Source organism: Chinchilla lanigera, unplaced genomic scaffold (genome assembly GCF_000276665.1).
Source record: "Chinchilla lanigera isolate Chin_1 unplaced genomic scaffold, ChiLan1.0 scaffold00080, whole genome shotgun sequence".
NCBI lineage: Eukaryota > Metazoa > Chordata > Mammalia > Rodentia > Chinchillidae > Chinchilla > Chinchilla lanigera.
Window position 1 is genome coordinate 3,424,578 of NW_004955481.1, and position 16,326 is coordinate 3,440,903.

The window sequence follows — 16,326 nt, forward strand, 5'->3', positions numbered from 1 at the left end:
TGGCTCTTCTAGAGGAGCTGTTTCTCATTAGCTATTTACAAAGATGATAACTCATCTTCAATTTGTGTTATTACTGGCAATGAGGAAGAATTGCAACAGCTAATGCAGAGGCACTTATTCACTATTCATTGAATGTCTACTATGTTCCGGGCCCTACAGGTACAAGTTGAGAAGGCCACAGTACAGAAGGGGAGAAAGAATCTAGGTATAAACAATAAGGGTTAAAAAATATGTGTGCAAGGAGTTGTACATGCCTAGAAGCAGGAATCTGTAACATCCTGATTTAAACTTTCAAATTGACCCAGCCTAATTATTGCTGTCCTTCAATAATCATATGTTGTATCCTTAATACAGTACTAGACAATTATCTTACAGCTGTTTACCATTGATCATAAAGAGAGCTGTGTAAATACTGTGGTTTGATCAAGTCCAAATCATTGTTTCTCCACAAAAACCAATTTCTGACATTCTGCTGGTACTGGTAAATTTTAAGATCCCCTTTATGTACAAAGTATATAACTATGCTTCCTTTGTGTTGTGGTTATTTTGTGCTTCCCATCATACTGATATAAAAATTGGGCTCTAAAAAACAAAACAAAAAAAGTAATTGTTTCCCCCAGTAAAACTTTAGACAAGATTACCATGGTAGTCAGAATAAATGCCCCCAAAAGAAAATCTTATCCTAATCCTTGTTAAACCTGTGTTTTATGTTACATAGTAAAGCAGAAATTAAATTTGCAGTTAGAATTGTTCCTAATCAGACAGCTTTAAAATAAATTATCCTAGATTATTTGGGTGTGAGGCAATATAATCAATCACTAAGGTTGTTAAAAATGGAAGGGGGATAGAGAAGAGGTCAAATTGATGTGACATGAGAAGTCAGCCTACCCTTGCTGAGTGGGAAGATGAAGGAAGGGGCCATTAGCCAAGGAATGCATATAGCTTTCAAATGCTAGAAAAATCAAGAAAATAGATTCTTCCTGTGTTATGTTTGAGGGCTGCCATAACAAGTAGCATAGACTGGTGGCTTAAACAATAGAAATTTATTTTCTTACAGTTCTAGAGGTGAAAAGGCTTTGATCAAGGTGTTGGTAACACGATTTATTCTGAGGCCACTTTTCTTGACTTACAGATGGCTATCTTCTTTTGTCTTCTCATGGTCTTTCGTCTATGTGTGTCTGCATCCCTAATCTGTTCTCATAAAGATATTAGTCATATTGGATTAAGGCCCACCAAGTTGGGTTAGGTCCTACTCATGAGGTTATTAAACTTCATTTTAACTTAATTACTTCTTTAAAGATTCTTTCTCCAAATAAAGGCACATTTTTGAGGTTCTGGGAATTGACACTTCAGCATATGAATTCTAGGATATACAATTAAGCCCATAACTTTACCCTAGATTCTTTAGAAGAAGCATGGGTTCTGCCGGCACTTTGATTTTAGGATACCTGGACTCTAGCCTATAAAGTAATAAATTTATGTTAAGCCATTAAGTTTGTGATAATTTGCCACAGCAAATTAGAAAACAAATATAATTGTTATAATTACAATAGCCTGAATCTATTATTAAGAGGTCAATTATCTGAATTGTTGAATAGCTATGCAATGAAATATTATGCAGCAATCAAAAATAGTAAAATATGTGTCAATCAAAGGATGAGTGGACAAACCAAATGTAATATATAGATACAATGGAATATCACTGAACCTTAAAAAGGAAGGGAATTCCAACACATGCTACATTATGCATGAACCTTGAAGATCTAATTCTGAATGAAAAAAGTCAAAAAAGACAAATACTATACAATTTCATTTATATGAGGTATTTGGAGTAGTGAAATTCATAGATCCAAAAGTGAATTGTAATGGGCTCAGTGGCACATGCCTGTTATCCAGTACTGTGGTAGACTGAGGCAAGAGGATCACAAATTTGAACCCAGCATGAGCAACTTAAAAATGATTGGTAAATTTTATTGTACTACAATTAAATTTTTTAAAATAGTGAAATGAAGATAAGGCAAGGACAGAAAAATAACTACAGTTGCTTTCATTTATATATTTTAGAGAAAACATATCTTCACATATAGTTCTTATATATACATGACTATCTTTGGAAGGTAGTTAAGAAAATTGACATAGTGATTACTTCTAGGGGTTATGGATAGGAGGTCAGGGATGGGAGAAAGACTTAAATATCTTTGACACCTTCTAAATTTTGTTTACCAGTGCTTTGTTATATGTTGAAATGACAGTGTTTAGGGTTGAGGTGTAGTTCATTGTAGAGCACTTACTTGACTAGTATGCATGAGAGATACCCTGAACTTCATCCCCAGCACCACAAGCATTGGGGGGGCGGGTGCTGGGAGTGAAAAGGCTGTGGGGGAGATGGAGGAAAGGAGGGACCTGGAGAGAAGAAAGAAAAGGAGGAGAGGGAGGGAGGGAAAGCGAAGGAGGGAGAAAGAGAACAGGGATGAGATTAGGGTGATAGGCCGCTGCAGCCTACCACCGTGCAAAGGTGTGGGGCTTACAGATCTTGTTACCCCAGCAGCCTCTCTGTGCAGGGAGTATTGGGAGTTTGGCCAGGATATTGGCCCCTTGATGGAAGTGGCTACCTCCTTAGAGTATTTAATACTCAGACCCACATGACCATTTTAGTCCCTGATGGCAACAATAACTTGAACCTGGTCTGTTGGCCTGTGCCAGTTTGCTTCTGCACCAGCGTGATCTCAAAACCTCATTCTTTAGGGTTGCCCCCAGGAAAAGCAGTGATCTCAGACTCCTTGATGGACAGGGAGAGAGAGACAGATCACCTCCAGGGATTCAGTCTTCATGTTCCTGACCAACTGGCCAGGCTTGGTGACAGGGATCCACTCCTTGTCCTCTCTCTTGCCACTGCAAGCTTTGCAACTGGGCCTCAGCCGTAACAGAGGCCTAAAGACCACTGCCTAAGCCTCTGTGGGAGCCTATTGGTATCATCTGCCATGTTGTATTTTTCCAAAAAGAAGTGACAGTATATTTATTTACTAGACTGTAAATCCCTAGTCTCCTTAAGTATAGCAGCATGCATTTGGAACAACAAAAGTCAATAAATGTTTTATGTCTCTTAAAAACATATAACCTATGTCAGAAATAGAATGAAAGGCACTAAAACATGTCAAGAGGAGTTGAGACTGTGGGATTATTTCTTGAAATTTCTGCCTGCAAGTTGTTAGGTAACTGTATAAGTTAGATTTTAGCACTCTTCAAAACATCATTCTTAGTACATGAGTTCTTGCATCATACATTCCATATAGTGATTGTAACATTTTATTACTATAATTATTATTTAGAAATGGTTCTTGCTATGTATAGGTGTGTTTTTCTTCCCAGAAATCTTCCCAGTTTTTCTCCAAACAATACTTGGTCAAAAGGATGTATTTCAGGTGGGCGTGGTGTCACACACCTGTAATCCCAGTACTTGGGAGGCTGAGGCAGGAGGATCATTGCAAGTTGGAGACCAGCCTGGGCTACAAAGTAAGGCTAGCTCAAGGCCAGCCTGAACTGCATAGCAATATTCTATCTCAAAAAGACCAAAAAAAAAAAAAAATGAAATCTTTGCATTATTTCTTATTGTTTTCTAAAAGAGGAAGAAAAAGGTATAATGGCCAATGAGACTAGATTCTCAGCAGGAAGATCAAAACTAGACAAAAGATCAGAGTACAAAAAAAAAAAAGTAAGAAGGAAGCAAACCAGGAACAAGTAGTTAAAAGAAATAGTAACTGTAGGCTTTAGTTCTTTTATTCAAGTTTATTTGCACTCTAAAACTCTTCATCTCCTTAAGTGTTCTGCAAGTTAAACAGAGCCTTGCTTTGAAAAATAAAGTAGGTATCAACTAGGATAGCCAGACTAGTTGTATATGACTAAGTTCCTGCTACTCGTAGTAAGTTTTGGTGACATATGCAAATATATTGGTATTCTCTCTGAGAGTAACTCAGTTTCTAGCAACTGTTACACAGCAAACATTTGAATGGACTCTACTGGATTAGGGTTGTATCTCTTTCTGTCCTCTTTTTGTGTTGTTAGTCATATGAAAAAACACTCTTGTGTTACCAGCTAATTGTTTCACTCTTTTGTGTCATTCTTCTTATCTGTCTTCTGGACAGATTTTGAAACAGATTTGAGAATAGAAGAAAAGGTTTTAAATTGTTTTCTGGCATCTGGCAGGGGATCTGGGTGGAGCATGTCTTTTGACTCTTATAAATACTTGTAAGCAGAGTTCTAATGAGATTAGGCTAGCTGTTTGATCCCCTGAATAGGCCCTGTTACATTTGAAAGTGTATCTCTAAGCAATCACATAAAATGTAAAGTCCACCAAAAAATATATACATCAAGAAAAGAACTTGTATAAATATTTTGGTACTAAACTTATTGAGACATCATGAGATTAATATGTTACCTTTAGTCTCTACAAATATGAGAGGTCAAAGGGACTCAGAGTGGTGGCCATTAGCTTCCAGACATTATTAGTATGGTGAACTGCTAAAGTATATATACATGTTTTTGACAGACTGTCTATTGTTGCATGGGAAGATAAATAAATTTAAGCCTATCTCCAGTCTAGGAAGAGTTCACATAGTGAAGAGTTAGTGGCACCAGCCTTACAGGGAAAAAAAAATAAAAAGACAGCCCATTGCTTAGAAAACACAGAAAATGCTTCAGCTAATATTTTCCTCAATCAATTTCCTAATCATCTGGTCACTTTGTTGGCTGTATTCTCTCCAAAATAGCAATCACTAATCAGGATTGTAGCTGCTTGCCTAGGAGCTAACACTTAGTAGTTTCAGCTGGCATTTCCCCTCATATTTATGGGCACATTTATCTTGATCTCTGAAATGATCTTGTTTGTATTACAGAGCTCTCATTTGGAAGACAGTGAATCAGCAGCGATACTTTGCTGTGAATGTGAAGAATCAGAAATCTTTAGTGATTTCAATGTACGTAGGTATATGGTTTATAAAGTCTTTGATGACTCAAGGAAAAGGTTTTTTGGGGAGGGGCAAATTTGGCTCTTAAATGCAACTGGTATAGTGCCTATTATTTCATCTCTTTGGCTTTACTCAGCTACATAGTAGCTGAAGGCAAATAGGTGTCTTGGAATGAGAGTATATATAAGTAATTCTCCAGTCAAAGCATGTCTATGAAAGTAGGAAAAAAAAATACTGTATCCTGAAACTGTACATGGATCTCTTTCATTAAAGAATATGATTATCTTTATGGCTTTTAGCATCCTCATGCATACTCCCCCAACCCTTCAGTGCTGAGGACTGAAGCCAAGGTGTTCTCCCTGAGCTCCAACCCAGGCTATTTTTTATTTTTTTTTTGAGATAGGGTCTTGCTATGTCACTAAGCTGCTCAGACTGGGCTCAAATTTGCAGTCCTCCTGCCTAAGCCTTCCAGAGTGCTGGGATTATAGGTGTGTGCCACCACACCCAGGTTTCATTCATCAATATTTTTTTAATGGTCAATACTATCCTTTTCCTGGTAGCAACTGCTTGGTATTGGTGCTGCCACTGGACCACTATTCCCTATGTCCACAGGCCTAAAGGCCCTGACTATTGATAAAGTTAAGCTAGATATGGTTTTATTCACTGGAGTGGAGCAATAACTTGATCACCTCAAATATAGAACATTAAACTATATAACTCTGTTTCATGAGATGTTATAAATTTTGTTTATTCTGTCTAACCCTCAGCATAGTTTTCAAGGAATCCGGATGAATGTAGAAAATGACTTTAAATGACTTATTTTTATAGATATGGCAGTGGGTAGTGAGATTAGTCCAGTGATTCCTAATATATCCTGAGATATAAGGAAATTTTCCCCCTTATTCAATAGCCTGTTCTTTTTCCTTAAAAGAGTGTTCAAATATCTTCAAGTGAAGGGAAGAGTAGTGGGTAGAGAAACTGAATGAGCTTTACAACTGTCAATTTAATATTTTTACTTTGGACTAAAAAAGAAAAAAAATAGAAGAAATCTGAGAGATCCTGGGCTACAAGAAAGCAGACCTATTCCAGTTACTATATATTTATGATGATTAGAAGTAAACAGGACCACTTCTTGGTGAGAGGCCCAGATCTCCTCCCTCTGCTTCTCCTTTCAATCCAGATGTCTAATTGACACTTTATCTCTTTGCTTCCCACTGAATCTAAATTGAAGTCTCAGATGATACATTGGTTTTAATTGTGCTCTTCTTTACTATGAAGCAAATGTAGATTTGGAATGGCACATTCCAAACACAGATTTAGAATGAGCAAAGATTTTATACAAGCATATTTTTGGACTGTCACACCCTTAGGAGACTAGGCTGATGTTGGAATTTTCCCTCCATTTTTATGAGAAGCTCAAAATGGTTTGTATCAAATTGAAGCTTATAAACGTGGCAACCCTTTTTCTCATTTGGAGATGTGTTCCATGTCTTGCTGTACAGTGAATCCTACTTAACAAATTCTATAAAGCACAGATAATATGCTTTAGATAAGCTGAATTACAAAACATGTGTTAATTGTTTGGCTCATTTGATTTTTTTTTCCCTAGGATTTTACTGGGCTTGATCTTTTCCAACATATTGTTGAGTTTCACTATTGAAAATTCTTTCAAAGTAAACTGTGCTTCTCATGTTGATCACCATAGCATTGCCTGGTCTTCAGCTTTACTTAATCTTCGTGGCACAATTTTAGGATCTTCACAAATTACATTGACCAACCTGGTTATACTTCATTCCATGTTGATGCAGTGTCTGGAATGGCATGAATTCAGTTATTATGACTCACTAAACGCTGAGTTGTGCTCATGTCCCTAATGCTTGGAAACATTAACTGATGAATCCACATGAACACTCCTTTTGTTATCAACATTTAGCGGATGACAAACTGAGTGTGCGAAGGTTTATTCTTTGCCTAGTGTTGAATGATAAGAAGGGAGAATGCCAACATCCCATATCAGCTGACAGCTATCAGTGAGCTCATTACCAGAGAGCAGCATCATTGGTGGATGTACCAGGGTCTTTATATAGGACCCTACAAGATTTATTTGTTAAATATGTAACGCTGTTCTGTGAATTAGCACTGGCTCATTGTTTTGGCTAATTTTGTCTCAAAGAGACGAGTGCGTAGGAATATACATAAAAATATTTTTATGAAATTGGACACATGGGTAAAAGGTAACACTAGTTTTAATGGTTTTTCTCTCTTAGAAAGAATTAGTTAGGTATATGTACTTAGATATTATTCTTGATTGTTTTACTGCCAGAACTTTCATTCATTTAGGTCAGGTTTGTTGGTTTTTTCCTCTCCAAAGGGCAAGAATGGTTAAATGAACTTGAGTGACTCTTTGAAGGTATTGTGTCTTCCTGTTTTGCTTACTCAGGGAGTATTTCTCATTCCCCACCCTCAGATCTCTTTTTCTCATTTCCTTTCCCATGTGAAAGGAAATGAAGAGCTTCTTCTTAATCTAAAAGTTTAACTTTGTAGGGAGAAAAGGTTATTTATAGAGCAATTTGATTGAAAAAAATCTTCATTAATTTTCTTCAAAGGAAATAATTTGGGATCTTGATAACTATTTGAGGTAGAAATACTAATGTAAAGAGAAAGAGTAAATGATAAAGTTAATCACTGAAGAACTTTCTCTTCAATCTTCAGATAATAGAAGTATGAGCTTTGATTAGTTGTATTCATTCTTTCATCCGACATTGATTGATTCTCATATACAAATCACTGGACAAGGGGACTGTGGGGTTGGGCATAAAAATATAGACTCTATGCTTAGAGAATGAATAATCTGTATTTCCAAAAATGAGGTTTATGGACATTCATGGAAAGCTATATAAAGAAGAGAGGGGAGGGGCTGGGGGTTTAGCTCAGCGGCACAGTGCCTGCCCAGCAAGTGCAAGGTCGTGAGTTCTATCCCTGGTACCGGAAAAAAATCAAAAAAATAAAAATTAAAAAATAAAAATAAAGAAGAGAGGGGAAGATCATTACATGCAGTACATGGAAAGAAGAGAAAGAATCTAGATAAGTGGAAAGACACTTGGTTGGTGGCTAGTTTGCCTAGAAGGCTAGCTGCTTTTAATCTCCAGAGGCTTTCCTAGAAGAGGAGTATGGAGGGGCCCCCTACTCCTTCTCTGGTTCCACTCTGACTCCAGGGAAACAGAAAATGGTTAGAAGCAGCTACCTTGTGCTCCCTCCTCTGCTGTGCACAAGGTTGCTGGGGAGAAAGATTGTCTACTCCAGAGCCCAGTGATAGTGTGACTGGAAGCAGTCACAGATGACACTGGTGCTAGCTACAGGAATTTAATATTGGCTCCAGATAATAAGGAATGTAAGTAGTGATTAGAGCAGATTATGGCACTAATGGCTGTAGCAGCCACTGAGACTCCTGAGAGTCCTGAGGTTCCTCTTCACCGCCCTCCATATATCTACTGCTATCCAACCTAAAAAGAGAAAAAGCTCCAGAGAAGCTGGGATTACAATCATTGTAATCATGGAGGCTTAGTTACAAAGAACTGGATTCATTATCATTGCAGAACTGTTTGTTCCTCAGCCTGGTGGTCAGGAGAATACATGCTATATTAGTTTATTTCCTAAGAATAAAACATTTTAAATTTTTTCTCATTTTCCAGTTTTCTGACTACCACCCCTACCCAACCATGTAGAATACTTTATCATACTGTTTTCATGTTCTGTTTCATTGTTTGACCTGGTTTATTTTATTCTTGTAGGGGATGCATTTTCCCTCTGTACAATCAGAAAAGCTTTTATTTGAATAGCCCGATGAAAGGAAAAGATGTTAGCCTTTTGTGTTATTAAAGAAAGCAAAAAGAAAAGGTCACCCTCTAGAATCGAATGTGGAGAAGACAGAGAGAAAACCTAAAATGTAAGAATTACTTGGTTTGTGCCAGGGATGTAGCTCAGTGAGTGGTAGAGTGCTTCCTTGGAATGTGCAAGACCCTGGTTTTATAAAAAATTAGTTTATAATTTTTTGTTTGTTTTGGTGGTTCTAAGGATGGAACCCAGGATGTATCATGCTAGATGAATGCTCTACCACTGAGCTACATCCCTTTCTAGGTGGGGATATGGTCTCAGAATACAACAATATCCATCCCTAGGACTGAACCCTGGGCCTTCTCATTGAACTACATCCCCAACCTTTTTTTAAAATTTTGAGACCAAGTCTTTCTAAGTTGCTAAATTCACCAGGCTGGGCGCAATCCTGCTTCAGCCTCTCAGAATGCTGGGATTATAGGCTGATACAATTGCAACCAGCTAATAATATTGTGCATTTAGAGGTGACCTACGAGATTTTTCACATGGAGTCGTTTTGTGGGAGTGGCTTTGAAGAGAGAAATATTACCTAATAGCAAGTTCAAAATGAAGGGTTTTGGGCTGGGGATATAGCTCAGCAGCACAGTGCCTGCCTGGCAAGTACAATCAATTAATCAATCAATAAGACAAACACTACATCTGTATGACAGTAAGATGAAGGATTTAAGAATTTTTTTAAATTATTAGCATTAAGCTTAACCCTATGCCAGGCAGGTGGCACACACCTATAATCCTAGTACTTGGGAGGCTGAGGCAGGAGGATTGCCATGAGTTCGAGGCCAGCCTGGGCTACATAATGAGTTCAAGGTCAGCCTAAACTGCATAGCGAGACCCTGTCTCAAGAAACGAAAGGAAAAAAAAAAAAGGTTAACCCTATTCAAGGCCTGTTGTGGATAATTCTTATGGATAAAAGATGGAAGGGACTTTGTTCTTCAGTTGTCTTCCAAAACATCTTGGTTTTGTTTTGTTTTGTTTTTCCCTTTGGAGGGAGTCTGTTCCAAATTATTATACTGGTAAGAAGCCTCTTGTGCTATTAAACTTACTTTATTTGGTTCCAGAATAAGATGGGAAAAAGAACAGTTCAGTGTTTATCACAGAGTAATTATGAGAAATGATTTTTCTTTTGTTTTTAAAGATCTTACCCTTTTGAGTGAAATTTGAGAGATGAGACTTGTAGTAATCTTGGGTACAAAGGTAATTTTCGAAATTAGCCTTAGCTCGGTGGTTCTTAGTGTGGCTGCACATTAGAATCAGTTGGTGATCTTTTAAAAAATAAGCCCAAGATCTTAGCCCACTTCAGTTAAATCAGGAGCTCTGTGAGTAGGACTCAGATACTGTTGGTATTTTTTAAATGTTCTTATGATTATTCTAATAGGAATGTGAATCAAAGTTTAGAACCACTGGTTTAATTCTAGCTACACTAATCTTTGCACCTTCAAATCAGAAGTCCAGTTTGCAATATTTATAACATCTTTTTCCTAAGAGCACATGAAACTTGAGACAGACTAGAATCTTAAGAAACTGTATTGGATTTCTGAATTACCATGCATTTAATCTTCATTCAGTGAAATTCCTTGACCAAGCTTTCATTAAAAAAGAAGCACCTCTGGGTGGTTAAAGCAGGAGGATGGAGTCCAGCCTGGGGAATTTAGTGACTTTGTGAGACCTTATCTCAAAAGGAGCTGGGGGAGGGGGTGTGGTTGAGTGTGAATTCCCTGGATTTAATCCCCAGTGTAGTACTACTTTAAGAAAAAAAAAAAAAAGGAACATTTGCTGAAATTAGTGATCCAAATCCATTTTGATGAAGGGTTAACTTTGCAGTTTTATGTACAATTTAATGAATTTTTACAAACTGATGTTTTCACAAATATTAAGAAATTATGTAGCTTGAACCTAAATCAAGAAATGGAATATACCACTTACCCCAACCAATTCCCCCTTATTGCAGCCCCCTTTTTTCTCTGTTCTGACCAGTACTCTCCCAGCCATCACCGCTCCCCCACTTCCTGTCTTTTTAACAATATAGGTTTGATGTGAGCATGAGGACCTTCTCTGACTTCCCAAAGTCCGGGCTCAGAATCATGCAAATAGTTAAAGAGCTTAGGCTCAAGATTCAGACTGACTAGGTCAGAATTGCACCTCTAACACTTACTGGCTATGTGAATCCACTTCCCTAACCCTCACTTCGCCCATCTGTAAAATAGGGATAAACCACTTGTCCTATAGAGTTGTTGTTTGAAATAAATAGTTCACGTTAAGCACTAAAGATTTACTCGTACATTAACCATGCTGAGTAAATGGCAGGGGTAGATACAGGGTTCTCTCATGTCGCCATCTCTTCAATAGAGTAAGAGCAGAGTCAGCCACTGCCTGTGTACACAATTAAATTAATACTTTAGGACTAAAAGAAAGGAGATAGAAAATAGTGGTCGTCTCACACCATCTTTCCTTTTATTCACCATCCCTAATTTGGCTTGTGGCATAGCTAACATGTGGCAACTTCTAAAATATATTCTTAAAAATGGCTATTGAAAGGCCAAAAAATGTTCTTATACATCTTTATATGCTCAACAGCTCCTAATGCAGTAATCTGCAAATTGCACATAATTAAAGCAATGGCTAAAGGCATCTGAAAATTATGCTCAGGCACACCATGGTTTCCGTGCTGGATTTATATCTGATCCCTTTAATGACCAGAATCATATTTTTGAGACATCTGGCGTTAGAGAATGCAAAATGCAGCAGTGAAACAACTGTAGGCAAAAATAAGGACCATGGTTTAATTTGAAAAATAAACCAAATAAAAGCTTCAGCTGTGTTTTCTTCCATAATCTGAGGCAAGACTAGCTCAGGCATAGTTGCCACTTATTTTGGTTTGAAAGAGCAAGGAAAACAGGAATTGGCAGGACTTGTAGGTTTTTCACTAGTAAAATTTTACAGGTTTTTTAGATTATAGCTTGGGGGAAAATATTACCCTTCAGAAGAGGTGGGATAAAGACAACTTACTGTGTGACAGAAATTGTGCTAAATACTTTCTATACAATTTTGTATTGAATCCAAGTCTTTGAGGTGAATACTTTGAGTAGTTCCTATTTAAAATTGAAGAACCAAGCTCACTTAAAATATATGACCACATTAGTAGTAAGAGCTAAATTTGCTTGAGATTAACCTTTTGCTGGTTTGGTTTGCCCTTGAATAGAATATTGCTATTCTGGTGCTAGGAGGTCAGGGTCATAGGGATTTGGGTTTTCAACTCTGGCTTAAAGCTTTTTTAAAAATACAGAAATTTAAGTCTCACCTTAGGAAGTTTTCACTCAGTAGGTCTTGGATAAGACACATCATCTTTATTCTTTACAAAGATCTATAGATGATAGTGCAGAGTTGAGAATCATGATTCTTAGAAATTCACTATGGATGAATTATAAAAGTGTAGATTTGGAAGCATCTGAAGACTGAATTTAGAATATTGTAAATATTATTGGTAGAAGTATAGGAGGGAGATAGGTTAGTAAATCAAGTTCATGTTTCAGGAGATGAGGTGGTATATGTCAATGAAAATTGACATGTCACTGAGGTATTTTATAGTCAGATTAATTCTCTACTCTTTGTGAATTTCTAGAATGCTGCCACTATTGTACTCAAGCATAGTCTTTCTCAACCCTGTTTGCTCTCAGATGTCCAATTTCTCAAATGATGTGAGTTATAAATTTTTAAAAGTCTTAATCTTGATGGAGCTTGTCTTTTAGATCACTCACAACACCTTTTGTATGTTTTCTCACAACATGCTTTGGCAGTAGGAGAGGAGTAGTAATTCTTCTTGCTTTATAGTTAGGTAAGTTGAGTTACAAAACCCATGACTTGCTGGGAACCACAGTATACTTTGTATAGTTGAAATAATGGCTAATGCATTTTGAGCACTAACCAAATGCCTGGCCCTGTCTTACTTGTTTTACCTGTATAATCTCAAATTGTGTTTCTGACATCAGTAGTGTTATTTATCCCTGTTTTAGAAGTGAGAAAACTGAGCTCATTTATTCTACAACTATTTGACTTTACTGTATGGCAGATACCAGTTTAGGCAATGAGTACTGATGAATAAAGGAAACCCTCCCCTAATGGAATGGATAGTCTATTGAGAAAGATAATAGTAAAACAAATAAGTATACAATTATAGAAAGTGTTATGAAAATACAAATGAGGAAACAGTTATAAAGAATAGCATGTCAAAATAACCATTTAAGTAAAGTCTTGTCAAGAAGGGCATCTCTAACATGGTAATATTTTAGTTCATTATAGTTAAGGGATTTGCTTAGGGTCACACATGTAGCACGTGGTGATGTTCAAGTCTGATTCCCAAGGCTGTGCTCACCTTGTTATACTGCCTGTCAGACATGTGCTTGGCCTTTCCAAGCTGTGGCCTTTCTCTCTTGTCATATCAGCAATCATGCCATGATACTGTACCAGATTTTCAGAAGGAGCATCATAAAATTTATAACCCGTAAAGTTGTAATAATAAGATAATGCTTTCAAAAGAACACTATCTCCTAAAATGCTTCCTTAAAGAGAATCATAGGAAACAGTAGGGAGAAGAAAAGAGCAGAAAGAGCTACAAACTATAAAAAAATTTCAGCAAATAATAGCTCCAAGTGCTCGCTTTGGCAGCACATATAATAATAATAGCTCTGAAGTAGCTGATAATCTGCTATAACTGCACTAGGTACATTTGCATGGGGAAATCCTTCCTGGCATGCATGAACTGGGACTGCAAGTTCCACTTTGGCGCAATGTCTCATTTCCTGGCCTTACTTGAACTTAACTTGCAGGTTCTGATCAAGGAGCCAAACAGAAGACTACTCATGGAAGAAGCTGACTAAGAAGTGTTAGATGATGACTGTAACCTCCAGGTGTTTGGAAAGAACGTGGGAAGAAAAATTCTGCCCTTAGGAATGGACCAGTAAAATACAACCTTGAAGTTAAATGCTGCAGTCTTCTTTTGACAGATGTCTGTAGGGAGAATAGTATGGCCAGGGAGCAGACATAAGATGGAGACTATTTACTTATTATCATATTGTACTTTAAAAAATCTTGTACCTTGTGCATGTTACCTACTTTTTAAAAATACTAAAATAGCGTCCTGGGATATAGTTCAGTGGCATTAGTGCCTGCCTGGCAAGCACAAGGTCCTGAGTTCGATTCCTGGTACCCAAAAAATAAATAAATAAAATAAAAAATAAAAATACTAAAATAAAGGGAGGAGATTGAACAAAATTTCATAGCAACAATTCACTTATTTCTTCCACAAATATTATATTAAAAGAAAAGAAAAAGATAGCTCTTCTAATACTATCAGCCTAGAAAGAGAGACAAATATATATAGTTATTCAAATATAGTGTGGTAAATGCAATAATGGTAAGTGATGTAGTTGTGTGTGCTAGGTACAATTGTGACACAAGAGTGTAATCCATTTCTTGTTTGATGTGTCATTTTAAAACTAATAAAAGTTACATATATACTGATTACAACTATATAAAACTATACTATAAATATAAATAGATAAATAACAAAAGAGGAATAAAAACATACTGAAGAGCCCTAAATTAAAAAGTTTTGTTTAGCTGGTGAGGATATGAAGGGCTTTTGGAGTGTCCAAGTTGTCTTATTAATATTTTATAGTTAACTTTTAAAACTTCACTTTAGATAGCATTTTAATAATAAAGTAATCCAGGATTCTGCAGGGACTTAGCACTAGATTAAAATCTCTTACTCATAGTCCTAAAGATGGGAAGAAGGGGCCAGGGATGTAGCTCAGTGATGGTGCATTGGCCCTGTGCTCAATACCCAGTACAAAAAAAAAGTAGGGAGGCACAGGAAATACTGTGCTACAGTATTTGCCCTAAGTTGTTGGGGTTTTTTGTTTTGTGTGGTTTTTTCAGTACCGAGAATCAAACCTTGCGCTGGCCAGGCAGGTGCTTGTGCCACTGAGCTGTATCCCAGGCCCTGCCCTAAGTTAATACCAGAAAGAAATAGATTCTTTTCATACTCCTCTACCTTTTCCCCTACTGTTCAAGCCTGAATCTCCACAGGGCACCATACTGTGTTTTGGAACTAATGAACACACAGGTTGTCTGTAGAAATGTTTGGTAACCTTCAAGGGAAGTTTCCTTCTAAAGTTTTATAAAATTGTTTTTTTCTTTCTCAGGAGTCTAGCAGGAGCAGACCCTCATCTGATCCATTTTTAGATGACTTAAGAGTAAGCCACAGAGCAGCCAGGACTGTATTAAGCAATTCTAGCATTCAGAATTTATGACCCTTCCTGTTATAAACTCCATGTAACACATAAATATCAATTAAAATCCACTAGAACATGAGTCAAATGCACTATTGCTATGTAGTAATAATTTTAAGTTCTCCCATGAAGTTATGTTCAGGACAGATGATCAGCCTCTGTCTCTCATTAAGTCATACATTACAGCACTACTGTTTATTTCCTTCCCCACTGGTATTTTCCACTGGTCTAGTTCTCTGGCCCTACTTTGAAACTAATTAAACTGACTTAATCTGGAGCAGCCACACCAGGCATAATACCAAAGGCAGAGCAGAGTGACCTGGCACTTCCTTTACTGACTGTGTTCACACTTTCTTACCCCTGTGTCTTAAGAGATTGACCTCAGCTTCCATTTCTTATGTATAAGATTATCTTTCAATCACTTATTTTAAAAACATAGTATTTAAATACATAGTATCTCCTGTGTGCTAGACAGTGTGCTGATTCCAGGGCTGTGGTGGTGCATACAATAAACATGGTTCTTCCCTTTGAAACTTAAGTATTAAAGGAAAAAAGAATTAAATAACGAATTATGCAGTAAAATTTAAAATTATGACAAAATTCTGCAAAGTTCATAGTACAGCATAGTATAAGAATATATAAATGAATAAATAAATAATTTTAAAAAGAGAATCTAGCAAGCAAAGTCTAACTCAGTTTGGAGGAGAGGGAGGTGTATGGGTTAGTGGTCAAGGAGCTTTCTTGGGAAACTGGTGTTTTGAATTGTTCTTAAGATCAATCAGGGAAAATTTGGGTGAGCAGGGTGAGGAAGGGAAAATTTACTAATCAGGAAAGTGGCACATTCAAGGAACAAAAAGAAGGCCAGTAAGGCTAGAACAGAGATAGTAAAGGGAAAAATAACTTAAAATATGCTAACTCTACCCTTAACCTGTCAGCAAAGGTCAGATGGTGTAGTCATAGCTAAATTAAGAATCTTGGACTTTATTCCTCTGACAGTAAGAAGTCATTGAAGAATTTTCAGTTGGGAAGCGCCCAGATAGACATTTTTAAAAGATCAACCTGGGTTTATTATGAAAGAATGGGCTCTATTTATGCCACAGACCAGCGATAGTGAATATGTGGCACATGTGCTGCAGTGGGCAGTTTGTATTACTGAAAGCTCTAAAAGAGTGTCCATCACT

General features: G+C 37.0%; 1 protein-coding gene across 2 annotated transcripts in view; it reads left to right on the forward strand.

The window, feature by feature from the left end:
• The window catches only part of Ssh2 (slingshot protein phosphatase 2), a 252,863-nt gene that overhangs the window by 44,366 nt on the left and 192,171 nt on the right, over positions 1–16,326 (forward strand). Inside the window, exon 2 of one of the 2 annotated variants that reach the window (XM_005402672.2) lies at positions 4,893–4,973. The exons of the other annotated variant lie outside the window; for it this stretch is intronic. Coding sequence (XP_005402729.1) covers positions 4,893–4,973 — 81 coding nt within the window. The remainder of the gene's footprint in view (positions 1–4,892; positions 4,974–16,326) is intronic. 2 annotated transcript variants of the gene reach the window in all.